We start from the raw sequence: 14,082 nt of genomic DNA on the forward strand, positions 1-14,082 counted from the left end.
TTCACGTCCCTGGTTAGATTTGTTCCTAGGTATTTTAATCTCTTAGACGTTATTGTAAACGGAATTGCTTCCCCAATTTCCCTTTCAGATTTTGCATTGCTGGCGTAGAAACCCAACTAAGTCTTGTACAATGATCTTGTACCCTGCAACTTTCCTAAATTCTTCTGTTAGCTCTGTAAGTTTTCTTGTGGACTCTGAGATTTTCTATATATAGGATCATATCATCTGCAAACAGAGATAATTTACTTCATTTCAATCTGGGTATCTTTTATCTCTTTTTCTTTTCTTATTGCTCTAGCTAGGACATCTAATAAAATATTAAATAGAAGTGGTGACAGCAGGCACCCTTGTCTTTTTCCCAGTTTCAAGAGGAAAACTCTCAGTCTTTTTCCATTAACTATAATGTTGGCTGTTGCTTTTCATATACACACTGAATCATATTGAGGAATGTCTTAGTCATCTAGTGCTGCTATAACAGAAATACCACAAGTGGATGGCTTTAACAAAGAAATTTATTCTCTCACAGTCTAGGAAGCTAGAAGTCCAAATTCAGGACACCAGCTCCGGGCGAAGGCTTTCTCTCTCTGTCAGCTCTGGGGGAAGGGAGGTCCTTGTCATCAAGCATCCTCAGTTGAGGAGACTCTCAGTGTAGGGAACCCAGCTCCAAAGGATGCACTATTCCCTTTGCTCTTGTTTTTGGTGGTATGAGGTCCCCATGTCTCTTTGCTCTCTTCTCTCTTTATATCTCAAAAGAGACTGATTTAAGACAAAATCTAATCTTGTAGATTGAGTCCTGCCTCATTAACATAACTGCCTCTAATCCTGCCTCGTTAACATCATAGAAGTAGGCTTTACAACACATAGGAAAATCACATCAGATGACAAAATGGTGGACAATCACACAATCCTGAGAATTATGGCCTAGCCAACTTGACACAGGTTTTTGGAGGACACAATTCAACCCATGACAAGGAATTTCCCTTATATCCCAAATCTTTTTTAGGGTTTTCACCAAGAAAGGGTGTTGAATTTTATCAAATGCTTTTTCTGTAGCCATTGAGATAATCATGTGGTTCTTTCTGTTTGTTCTATTGATGTGATGTATTATGTTGATTGATTTTCTAATGCTGAACCATCCCTGCATTCCTGGAATAAATCCCACTTGGTCACGGTGTATGACTCTTTTAATATACTGGTTTTAGGTTCTTTTCGGTAGTATTTTGTTGAGAATTTTTGCCTCCATGTTCATAAAAGATATTGGCCTGCACTTTTCTTTTCTTGTGGTGCCTTTGCTTGTTTCGGCGTCAGGGTTATATTTGCTTCATAGAAGGAATCAGGGAGTATTTCTTCCTTCTTTATCTTTTGGAAGAGTTTAGACAGTATTGGTGTCAATTCTTCTCTAAGTGTTTGGCAGAATTCTGCAATGAAGAGAGGACTTTTCCGGGGAGAAATTTTTTGACTTTTGATTACTGATTCAATCTCTTCATCTGTTATGGGTCAGTTGTGACTGTTTCCACTTGAGTCAGTTTGGGTAGGTTGTGTGCTTCTAAGAATTTGTCCATTTCACCTAAGTTTTCCAGGTTGTTGCCATATAATTGTTCACAATATTTTGTCATAATTCTCTTTAATTCAGTTGTAATGTCCCCTCTTCCATTTTTTATTTCGGTTATCTGCATCTTTTCTTTTCTGTGTCAGTCTAGCTAAAGATTTGTCAATTTTATTGATCTTTTCAAAGAACCAATTTCTGGTTTTATTGATTCTCTATTGTTTTTGTTTTTAATTTTTATTTATTTCTGCTCTGATCTTTGTTATTTCCTTTCTTCTAGTAGGTTTAGCCTTAGTGCTCTTCTCTTTGTAGTTCCTGGAGCTGTCCAGTTAGGCTGTTAATTAGATCTTCGTACTTTTTTTAAGTAGGCACTGATTGCTATAAGTTTCCCTGTGAGTACTGTCTTCACTGCATCCCTTAAGTTTTGTTACGTTGTGCTTTCACTTTTATGAACCTAGGAAATTTGTGATTTTTCTTTTGATTTTTTTCCTTGCCCATTGGTAGTTTAATAATGTGTTGTTTAATCTCCATATGTTTGTGTCTTAGTCATCTAGCGCTGCTATAACAGAAATACCACACGTGGATGGATTTAACAAAGAGAAATTTATTCTCTCACTGTCCAGTAGGCTATAAGTACAAATTCAGGGCGTCAGCTCCAGGAGAAGGCTTTCTTGCTCTGTTGGCTCTGGAGGAAGGTCGTTGTCATCAGTCTTCCCTTAGCCTGGGAGCATCTCAGCACAGGAACCTCAGGTCCAAAGGACATGCTTTGCTCCCAGTGCTGCTTTCTTGGTGGTATGAGGCCTCCATATCTCTCTGCCAGTTTCTCTCTTTTATATCTCAAAATAGATTGGTTTAAAACACTACCTAATCTTGCAGACCTCATCAATATAACCACCGCTAATCCATTTTATCACATCATAGTGATAGGATTTACAACATATAGGGAAATCACATCAGAAGATAAAATGGTAGAAAATCATACAATCATACAAGGGAATCGTGACCCAGCCGAGTTGACAGATATTTTGGGGGGACATAATTCAATCCATGACATTTTATGTATTTTCCAGATTTTCTTTTTTTTTTTTTTTTCCTGTTACTGATTTCTAGTGTTACTCTGTTGTGGTGAGACAAAATACTTTGTATGATTTCAATCTTTTAAAATTTATCAAGACTTTCTTTGTGACCTAAAATGTGGTATATCCTGGAAAATGATCCATGTGCACTGGAATAGAATGTATATTATGCTGTTTTTGGGTGGAGCATTCCATATATGTCTGTTAAGTCTGGATGGTTTATAGTGTCATTCAGGTCTTCTGCTTCCTTCTTGATCTTCTTTCTGGATGTTCTGTCCAATACTGAAAGTGGTATATTGAAGTATCTCACTATTGCTGGACGACTATCTATATCTCCCTTCGAGTCTATCAGTGTTTGTTTTATATTAATATATTTAGGTTTATTGATGTTGGCTGCATATATATTTATGATTGTTAAATCTTAATCTTTTATCATTATATAATGTCCATTTTTATCTTTTCTGACAAATTTTGTCTTAAAGTCTACTTCGTCTGATACTAAGATTGCCACCTCAGCTCTCTTTCAGTTATTATTTGCATGGAATTTTTTCCATCCTTTAACTTTCAACCTTTTTGTTTCCTTGGGTTTAAGGTGTGTCTTTTGTAAACAGCATATTGTTGGATCTTCTTTTTTTTCGAATCCATTTTGCCACTCTCTGCCTTTTGATTAGAGCATTAGTCCTGCATCATCCTCATGATCACCGGCATGTTCGGGTCCATTGTTATGGCTATTGTGCCAATCCATCTCACAGAGGGTCTCTGTCACCCTCGCTGGCCTTCTGCTTCATTAGATATGATGTCCTCCTCCAATGACTGATCTCACCTGATGATGTATCCAAAGAAAGTCAGTTGGATAATGTTCTGAAGTGATCCATAGGTTTTTTATTTTTGGAAACAGATCACCAGGCCTTTCTTCCTAGTCTTAGTCCAGAAGCTGTGCTGAAGCTTGTTTGCCATGGGTGACCCTGCTGGTATTTGAAATGCAAATGGCATAGCTTCCAGCATCACAGCAACAAGCAAGCCATCAGAGTATGACAAACTGACAGACAGGTGTTGGCAGGTACTTTAGTCCCCCAGTTTTCAGGATGAGGAAATGGAGTTAACAAGGCTAACCAACATGCCCAAGGTTATAAAGCTAGTACATGGCAGAGCCCAGATTCTAACCCAGGCCTGTCTGATTCCACACTCTATAGCTATCAAGTATGGTGATTTACTATCTCTCCTGATGCTGACAGTGATGAAGGAGTCATTCACTCTATTTTAAATTTGGGTCAGTATATTTTGTCTTGATTCTACTTCTTTATTGAAGCTTGTTTTAATAAATTAAGCTGCTAAATCTATGACCCAACACATCTTAAAGACTGAGAACTAGCTCTCTTAACAATTTAACAAAGAAAAAACCAAAACCAAACCCATTGCTGTTGAATCGATTCCGACTCATAGACTGAAAGGGGTGGAGTTCCAGAGCTGGCCCAGCTTGCACTAACACGGATTATATCTTTCTCCACTCAGGACATAGAACCATTATTAGAACCATTATTTATTTTTAAAAATACAAAAACGTTTCAGTAAGAGGCACCAAATGCCTGATTCATCCACGGATCACATTTTTCCTGGTGGAGTTTTGACATTGATTAGAAACAGGACTGATTGAGCCCATTTGACAAACTTGAAGGAAAATGAATCACGCTTTTGTGATGCAGTTTGAAGAGCAGAAATCCAGTTCTCTAAACAGAGGCTGTGATTGTAAAACTAAAGTTATGTAAATTGGGCACTTTGTTCAGTGACTCTTGGGGTAAAAGTTAGCTCAGGAGGAGAAAATCCTGCTTAACTTTTCAGAGCATCCTTGTAACTTAAGTATTAATTTTGCTTTATGACATGGAAGAAGAGTCCTGGAGAAAATCTATACTGAAACTGCTCTTCTCCCTCTAATATTCCAGAATTATCTTTCGAAAGACACGGTTGCATCATGTCGCCCTCCTCAGGGGCCCCTTTCGTTCCCTCTAGTGTGTGGTAAATTTGGTAAAGGTGGTCTCTGGGGCAAAGTGTGCTGTGGCTGCCCTTGATTTTGTGTTCCAGAGAGCTCTCTCTCCCTTCTTTCTCATTCAAACGGGTGATGTGGGTTTGGGAACAGAGGTTAGTATTTTTTCTTTAAAGATGGTGTCATGGATTAAATTATGTCCCCCACAAAATATGTGTTATCAATTTGGCTGGGCCATGATACCTGGCATTGTGTGATTTTCCCATATGTTGTAAAGCCTACCTCCATGATGTTAATGAGGGAGGATGGGCAGCAGTTATGTTAGTGGAGCAGGACTCAACCTACAAGGTTGGATTGTGTCTTGAGACAATCTCTTGAGACATAAAAGAAGTGAGCAGAGAGACGGGGGACCTCATACCACCAAGAAAGGAGTGCCAGGAGCAGAGTGCATCCTTTGGACCCATGGTCCCTGAGCAGAGAAGCTCCGAGTCTGGGGAAAGATTGATGAGAAGGCCAACAGAGAGAGAAAACCTTCCCCTGGAGCTGATACCCTGAATTTGGACTTTTAGCTTACTTTACTGTGAGAAAATAAACTTCTCTTTGTTAAAGCCTCCACTTGTACTATTTCTGTTATAGCAGTTCTAGATAACTAAGACAGATGGGGTTGGGCTTATCCAGGACTAGAAGGTGGACACCACAGGGCCATGGTGGGGCGGTTTAGGCATCCCTGTTCTGGGCCTCCCTAGCTGTTTACAACAGCTGTGGAACAGCTCTCCTCTCAAGCCTCAGCCTGAGGGGTGAATCCACAGCCATGTCCACACTGCCTGGGTGATCTCACTATTTCTGATTCACCACTTTTGGGTGAAGAACTTTTGAAGAACAAATAGGAATTTATCAAGTGGTCAAAGATAAAACATGGAAATATGAAATAATGTGCTGAGTTTAAACAAACACGTAAACAAATTCACTGCTGTTGAGTTGATTCTGACTCATAGCAATGCTGTAGGACAGAGTGGAACTGCCCCGTAGTTTCTAAAGTTGTAAATCTTTACGGAAGCAGATTGCCACATCTTTCTCCCATAGAGTAGCTAGTGCCGATGTTTCAGTTAGCAGCTGAGCACTTAACCACTGTGCCACCAGTGCTCCTTGTGTTGAGTTTAGGGAACACCAAGTAGATCTATTTGTGCTAGAGTGTAAATTGCAAGGAGTCAGCGACGAGAATATAAATATCAAATATTATATTGTAAGGAAATTGCTGTTCATATTGTAAAGAGCTTGACAAATAAGTTGTTGTTGTTAGGTGCCATTGGGTTGACTCCGACTCAGGGCGACCTCACGAACAACAAAATGAAATGCTGCTGGGCCTACGCCATCCTCATAATCTCCAGCGTGTTCAAGTCTATCATTGCAGCTATTGTGCCACTCCATCTTACAGAAGGTCTCTCTTACCCTTGTTGGCCCTCTGCTTCACCAAACACAATATCCACCTCTAGGAATTAACCCCTCCTGATGTTGTATCCAAAACAAGTGAGTTGAACAATGTTCTTTTGTGACCCACAAAGTTCTCACTGGCTAATTCTCAGAAGTAGATTGCCAGAGCCTTTCTTCCTAGTCTTTCTTAGTCTGGAAGCTCCACTGAAACCTGCTCACCTGGGATGACCCTGCTGGTATTTGAAATACCAGTGGCCTAGCTTCCAGTGTCCTAGCAACATGCAAGCTACCACTGTACAACTAACTGACCTACTGGTGGTGGAGATAAATATTAGGTATTTCTATAATTATCCATCACACACAGTCACTGAGAAGACCACTAAGCATGTATTAGCTTTGCATATCTCAGAAAATCATTATAAAAGGTTAAATCATAACAAAATATTTTAGATATAGCTGCCTTCACTGCAAGACCATAGAGAGCTGGAAGGAGACCTAAATCTTTCTGTACTAAGTGCTGGGTGTGTTTATACAAGGTTCTGCTTAATCTGGTTACCGGTGAACCCTTCTGCTAGGATCCAGCAATCACCTGAAACCCACACCTTTTAAGTTATGAATACTCATACCGAAAGATGGACTGCAGCTAGGTATTGAGAATATACAGGAATTAAAGGCATTTCTGAGCCTTTGCTTACTTAATCTACTTTTAACATAACAATATGTAAAGGTGTATAAAATAACATGCATTTCAAGTTTTACTAATTTAACCAACAACTTAAGAAAAACAAAGAAATATAAAAATGGCTAACCCTGAGACACCATAGAAGATATGTTAATGAAAACTTAGAGGAGAAAGTACATGGATGTTAAGATTAAATGAAGCTCTACAATGATGAAGACGAACAGAAAATACTGGGAAAAAATAACTGGACATTAGAAGAACAATATGTTAAAGGACTAATGAGATAGAGGTACTGGTCGCAACTGACGATGATCCACCATGATACAGCTACAAGCCTGCGCACTGCTGTAAGGTGAGGGGACAGGTGGCTGCCAGATAAATCTGCTGAAAACTGTCACAATAGAAGGGCCACCAAAAGATAGGAACAATGATCAAGTTCATGTGGGGCTGTCGCAATTTCACAGTTTCACAGCTGTAGGGGTCTCCCAAATCTGATACCCAGCCCTTAAGTACTAAGTGGTGTTCCTACTTCTGCTCCCTCTGGTTGGACATCCATCATCACTGGGTGGTACCCACGCTGTCCTATTTGCTAAATCCTTTGACCATCTTCTCTGCCTATACCCTGACAAACTGAACCGTGCAATTACTTATATGATGGGTCAGTTTTTAATGTAGGAGAATTCACAGATTTCCCTTTCCCCAATTCATCAAACAGAGTCCTCTAAAGGCCAGTACATTTTTCCTATCCCTAAAAAAGGTTTTTTTTTTTTTTTTCTTTCTGGTTGCATCTGAGAGGCTAAGTTAATCTACATAAGTGCTGCAGGAGGAGAGGAGGGGAAGGAAATAAGGGACTCCAGGGCTGGGGATGAAGAAGTTATTTTCGTCAAAGGTTTCCTAGAGTATCTCAGAGTGGCTTTGGGGCGTGGAAGAAATAAATGGGAGAGGAAATGGAAGTTTAATAAATGTTGCTGTGGACTACACATTTGGATCCACTGAGAAATGTAGGGAAAAATAAAATTATTTAAAAACGATTTGGGGATATTAAAGTGGGCTCCCCAAATGCACATGTCTACTAGATTGATTGTGACTCGGAGGCTATAAGATAATTTCACCAAATAAGCTCAGAGCGTTCCTTGTATTTTGTTTATGCTCTAACTTCTTGGACTGCTTTTCCACATTCTACATCCTACCTGCCCTTCAAGGCTCATCTTAAATGCCACCTCATCCTTGAAGCTTTCCTGGATTGTTTTCCATCAACAAACATCTCAAACAATCCAACTAGGTGTAATTACTTTCTCCTTTGAAACTTGATAACAATCCACCTTTTCTTCCCTTATGGTGATTATCACCAATTCTTGTGGTATATTTGGGCTCCTGATCAACTTTCCTTATCACAGGATAAGGATTCAGCTGTTATGGGTCTTCTAGGCCCATTATCTCTTGTAGCCACTTCCCTGTCTCCAAAATTATATGCTGTTGTCTCCTCATTCATTCTCTGGAATTTGTAGATGTATGCTTTTAAAATAATTCCCTCTTAAAAATGGGGTTTTGATTAGGTTTTGGGAGAGGTTAATTGAGACATTCAAGTTACTTTAACTAGAAAATAGATTATTATAGAAAATTTTCCAAAGAGCAATTTTGTAGAGAAGAGGTCTAGTTTGTGCTTACCTTAAGATAAGGCAACAGGCAAAGTATTTAAGTAGGTTTAAAATGATTCAGAAAATCTTGGGGTGATAACTCTATGGTCAATTAAGACTCCAGTTTCTTAATCAATAAAATGGAGGAAGGGTATAGAGATTGGATGAGACGATTTCTGATGTCCACCTCTGTTTTTCAGATTCTATGATTCTCTGAGACTATTAGTGAGGATTCAGGCATGTGAGGGAGGGACACTGGTCCTTTCTGAAGTTGAGAACATGAGGGTTCTCGATGAGCTGGGTCAATCGTGCGCCTGCCCTGGGAGGCTATACTTATGTGCTTTGTCTCTGTTTTACCTTAAAAGTCACAACTGAGGAGCCATCTCTTCACACTCTTCATTTCTCTTCACAGATCACAATACAAATAGCTTTATAAATATAAAATGTCCCCAAGCTCTTTAGGATGTAAAGAGAAAAGTTATTTCCCCCTAAGGATGAAATGCCTGCCAGCAGATTGGAAATTTGCACGTGAACAACTGCTCAGTGCTCTCCAAACACACTTTGTCCAAATAGCTCCCCAACATGGGTGCCGGTTTTATATTCACCATATGGGGAATTAAAACTTCCTTGACTGAATCCAGGGCCATAGATCTCCTGGGAGAGACTTGTAGATTTCAACCCAGAGCTGGAGCTCTATGGAAAATGAGTAACACAAGACTGCCATTGTTAGAACAGGGCCATCCAGTCTAAACTTTGGTTTGAGAAGATCCTATACAACTTAGCAGGGAGCTTCTGATCTCCAAAGGGAAGCAGAGAAAGGATTTGTTAACAAAATAAGATACTGGATTCTGTGAAAGGTCAGCACATGGAGAAAGCATTAGTAAGAATTAGTAAAAATCTAAGAAATCCCAATCTAAATTGTTCACTTAAAAATACACATCTTAAAGGCCCTCTAGGTCATTCTCTGCTTTCTGATGAGGCCATATCTAAACCTACTTCTAGTAAATGAGAACCTACCCTCTTTTAAAGATCTCCCATGACAGAGGTTCTATAACCTTTACTTTTCTCATTCAATCATTCTTGTTTGGGAAGTTCTTCTTTAAATCTTATTCAATTTATTACTTTTGTATCTTGAAGCTACTTTCTACGAGATAAGATTTCAAGTCTCTGAGGCTCCCACTGTGTCTGATGGTCAGATTTCCAGTTTTTATACTCTATAGATCTCTGTGTCTCTTGAAGATCATACCGGTGAGAGATATCACCTGCCTTGGGATCAAGAGACCCCAATGCTAGTCTTGTCTGCACCACTAGTTCACTGTGGGTCGGCAGAAATTCACCTTCTATCTGGCCTCAGGATTGTTGATTAGAAGATTTTAAGTTCTTTCCTCCCACAGCATGCCATGGTTTCAGATTCTCGGACATCTGCTTCCTGGGCAGTGCAGGAGAGACAGGGTAGGAGCTGGGTACAATAAACGTCGAGAGGACAGACGGACTAGAGATGCATTTCAGATGCTCCCCCACTTCAACTGTCTCTCCACTACCTTGGAAGATATCTGGGGCTGAACGTGTGATTGAGATGCAGAATCTTCTTCCTGTTCTGTGGTTTATCATCATTTTAGATAAGAGTGATATTTAGAAGATGAGGTCATGAACTACTCACTTGCTAGCAAAGACTAGCAAAGATGTTGCTCTAATTAAAATTACTTACTCTCCATCTATGAATTCTAGGAGAGAAGCTATAACTGAGGAGTGTATTGCTCCTGACCTCTACCAGTCTCCATTTATAACATGTCTTTATTTGAGGTGAGCTCAATAGATCAAGCTCTTCTTTGAGACATATTTTGTTATGACTATATTTATTTTTACTTACTTTTTCATGGGTTTATGTCTTATCTTCCAAGATATAAGGACAAGATGCAATGACATCTCTTTGTATTCACTATAGGACATGGCCAACTATATTGCGTATGCTGATTGGTGTGATCGAGGGCTTGCTGAAATTTGGGATAAATCCTCAATGGATTGGGTCATATATAAATATTTTTTGCTGTCTGAGGCTTTTTCACATAACCCCAATCCTTAAATATTATTAAAACACTGTTCTTCGAAATTGGTTTATTTGTCTTCATACTATAGATGGCCTAGTTCATCAGTGGGTACTTACTCCAAGTAGCTCGCAAGACTGTTGTGATTTTATGAAAAACGGTAGAAAAGCTGCTGGATTAACTAGCATGAAAAAAAAAATGTTTAAAAACACTGATAAGCTGTATCACTTTATAAATAGAAACTATAATTACTGCACCAGATTGCAAAGTGACCTAGCAACCTTGTTCCAGTGAGCCAATAGTGCCAGTTAGACAGGAATCCTTACCTGTTCTGGAAGAGGTATTCTCTTATCATAGCTTCCGCATTCCAGGCCCTACCTTCCTGCAAGTGTGGCCATGGATTTCAGCATCGATTTAAAAACAGGTCCAAGATGGTAGCGGGAACTTACCTTCACATTTGAGGAGGAAGAAATCCATGTTGTGGCTGAAGGAGGCACTGAAGTAGGTGCAGTTCTCAATCAGGTCACAGGAGAGGCACTGCCTGTTGAAGTTTCCCACAGTGTTGGCACTGAAAGAGCACAGACAGAGGGGCATGAACTGAGGCAGGGCTTTTGGACTGTGGGGAAACATGCACAATGGTCAAGGTTCAAATTTCTTAGGTTGGCATTTCAAGCTGACGGTTCTCCTGCAAAAAGTGTTCTGTGAACCTCTGAATCTCCCAGGTAGAGGCACACCTCTCTGCCTTCCTTCATCAGCCTCCCTGCCGGAGTATTCGTTAATTCCCAGCTCCATGTCACCTTCCCCATGAAGCCTTCCCTAACCAGTGGATCCCTCCCATGTTTAAGAATTCTCAGCACTTAAGCCTTCTGGGCTATTGTGTCCTGGGTGATACAATTTTATCCTCAGCCCTGTACTGGGCACTGGGGATACGCAGATAATGAAGCCATGGTCTCGACTGGTGGAGAGTGGAGTTGTTTGGTATGATTATCCAATATTTTATACCCATGCGTCTTATCTCTCTGCCTGGATTCTCAGCTCACTGAGAAGCAGATAAGTTTATGTATCTCTGTACTCCATCAGAGTGCCCAGCACTGGCACTTTATGGGGCAGGAGCTCCATGAACACCAGCTGAATTAAGGTCTGGCTGTTTCCAAAAGCCGTTTCTGCTGACAGAGTGAAATGGCTGTGACTTTTCTTGTTACTCAATGGATCTTGAAGAGTTGGGAGAGAACTGAAGATATCACCCCAGGACCATCCTGATCAAACAGAGGCCTAACTATTCCAAACATTACAAGATACTGGGGTGCCAATATATGTGGAAGAAACATCTGAACATTTTGCAGGGGAAGGTCAATTATAACCACAGGTTTCAATATGAAAGCTATATTTAAAAGACTGAAATATATTATGGGAGAGACATGATAACTTCTAAGAGTAAAGGATAGGCAGGTGGCCTCTGTAATTTTTTTCCAGCTGTTTTTTTTTTTTTTTTTTTATTGTGGTAAATATATGTGTAATAAAACTTTTGCCATTTCAACATTCTTCACATGGACAGTTCGGTGACATTAACTTACATACATCATGGTATTAATTTGGTGACATGACCGATTTAAGTTATCTTGATAGATATGTATCAGTGAAAAGTCTACAGAGATAAGCAAGTCTGTGATCTCATGATTTGCCGTGGAGTTTTTCTTTTTCTCCAAACTTTTGGTGCAAATGGTTAGTGCATGTGGCTGTTAAGTGAAAGCTTGGGCTCAGGCTCCAAGGTTCACACTGAATGGCGTCCTCTTAAATGGTTTATGTGCAATCTAGGCAGAACCAGCTGCAAACCTCCTCCTAGTCCAGAAAACATAAAGGTGGTAGAAGATTATCCCATCTTTAATCTACACTGAGATAAAGTTCCCAGGGCTAAACCCACTTCAGCATCAAAAACTTTCTCTAATGAGATCAGTAACTGAGACGGGGCATTAGGTTAAAAGCTGAAGCGGAAGAGATCTTGGTGGGGGCGGGGGAGAAATAATCATCTCCCAGGATTCAGAGGCCACCCTACTACTCTCTCCTTTGTGATTATGTCCCTGCCCAAAGTCACACAGCAAGTAAGCAGTGAAGCTGAGACAGTAAACCGAGTAGTCCCTCACCACTAGTTGCTGTCATGTTGATCCCAACTTTTGGTGACCTCATGTGTGTCAGAGTAGAATTGCACTATGTGGGGTTTTAATGGCTGTCATCTCTCAAAAGTAGGTCACCAGGCCTTTCTTCCAAGTTGCCTCTGGGTGGATTAGAACAGCCAACCTTTCACTTAGTAGTTGAGTGCTTAGCCATTTGTGCCACCCCAAATCAAACAGCCATCAAGTCAATTCTGACTCATAGCGACCCTATAGAACAGAGGAGAACTGCCCCACGGAGCTTTCAAGGAGTGCCTGGCAGATTCGAACTGCTGACCTCTTGGTTAGCAGCCGTAGCACTTAACCACTATGCCAGCAGAGTTTCCTTGTGCCACCCAGGGACTCCTAAATCAGGTAGTAGTATCTGTATGTTTCCCAAACCAGACTTTCTCTCCTATAAATACCCAGGCAAGGATAATTCCTCTAAATCCATCTTTGAATAAAGGTGAAAAGAAAAGACAGCTAGAATTCCATCAGTTACCAAAGGGGGAAGCTAAACGAGGGGGAAACTCAATTAGCAAAGGCAGAAAAATAAAATAAAGCTTCAAATTTGGTAGTCTCAGTGTTTTGGGTTATTTCTTTCCAGTCTTTATGGCTGCTTATCTGTGGTAAATGTTCTTCTTCACTGCCTTCCCTAATGCATTGCTGAAAAGGTACAATTCTGCAAAGTCTTGACACCCTCCTGTGTACACAGAAGGAGGGAAACACGTACCTGTAGAGCTGTCGTCGTCTCGGCAGATCCTCCGTGCTGAGGAAGTAACTGCAAAGACCATCAAGGGGCACAGGAATTAGTTTTGCTTCAAGGCACGTTTGTCTTTCAAATACCATCTACTGTAGCTCTTAGGGACTTCCACTGTTCAGTGGACTAAACTGGGCAGTTCTACTATTCCAGGGGCCAAGGGACACGGCCATTGCAGGCCTTCAGCTGGCATGAGGTCTCCCCTACACTAGCCTTCACTTTAGGGGTGGTTAAAAGCTGTGATGTGTTCCTGGATTTGGATCTGGAGATTTCTTTACAAAATCATTAACCTCCTGGGGGACAAGGAATATTTAATATAAGTCTAGATGTAAAAAAGCCTAGCTCAATAAATACCTGGTGGCTGATTTTCATCTAAGATGCCGAATGTAGAAGCCTTGGCTCTTATATGAGTAGGGGGATGGATAGCATGGAGGCCAAACGTCTGGGGCCTGGACTCATATTGTCCAAGTGAAAGTCCACCTCCACCATTACTCACTGAACAACCTGGAGTCAATTACTGAGCTTCTTTCAGTCTCAGCTTGCGTTTAAGAGGGGTAAGATGATAAATCCACCTCATGGAACTGTTGTATTCATAACGTTCCTAGAGCACTTAACCTAGTACCTGGAATTTCTAAACACTCAACAATAAATATCAGGAGTAGTAACAGTAACAATAATAATAATAACTATTTCACCTCACAGACCTGGTTGCAAGCTTAACTTCAATATTAGCATCTTAAAACTTTGGAAGTTGGGCTGTTGAGACAGGAATTTGTG

General features: G+C 40.4%; 1 protein-coding gene across 2 annotated transcripts in view; it reads right to left on the reverse strand.

The window, feature by feature from the left end:
* The window catches only part of DPP6 (dipeptidyl peptidase like 6), a 1,223,128-nt gene that overhangs the window by 85,124 nt on the left and 1,123,922 nt on the right, over nucleotides 1-14,082 (reverse strand). For both annotated transcript variants that reach the window (XM_049862671.1, XM_049862670.1), the window contains exons 15-16: nucleotides 13,279-13,326; nucleotides 10,848-10,966 (exon numbers count right to left, since the gene is read on the reverse strand). In XM_049862671.1, coding sequence (XP_049718628.1) covers nucleotides 10,848-10,966; nucleotides 13,279-13,326 — 167 coding nt within the window. The remainder of the gene's footprint in view (nucleotides 1-10,847; nucleotides 10,967-13,278; nucleotides 13,327-14,082) is intronic.

This window comes from Elephas maximus, chromosome 20, assembly GCF_024166365.1.
Source record: "Elephas maximus indicus isolate mEleMax1 chromosome 20, mEleMax1 primary haplotype, whole genome shotgun sequence".
NCBI lineage: Eukaryota > Metazoa > Chordata > Mammalia > Proboscidea > Elephantidae > Elephas > Elephas maximus.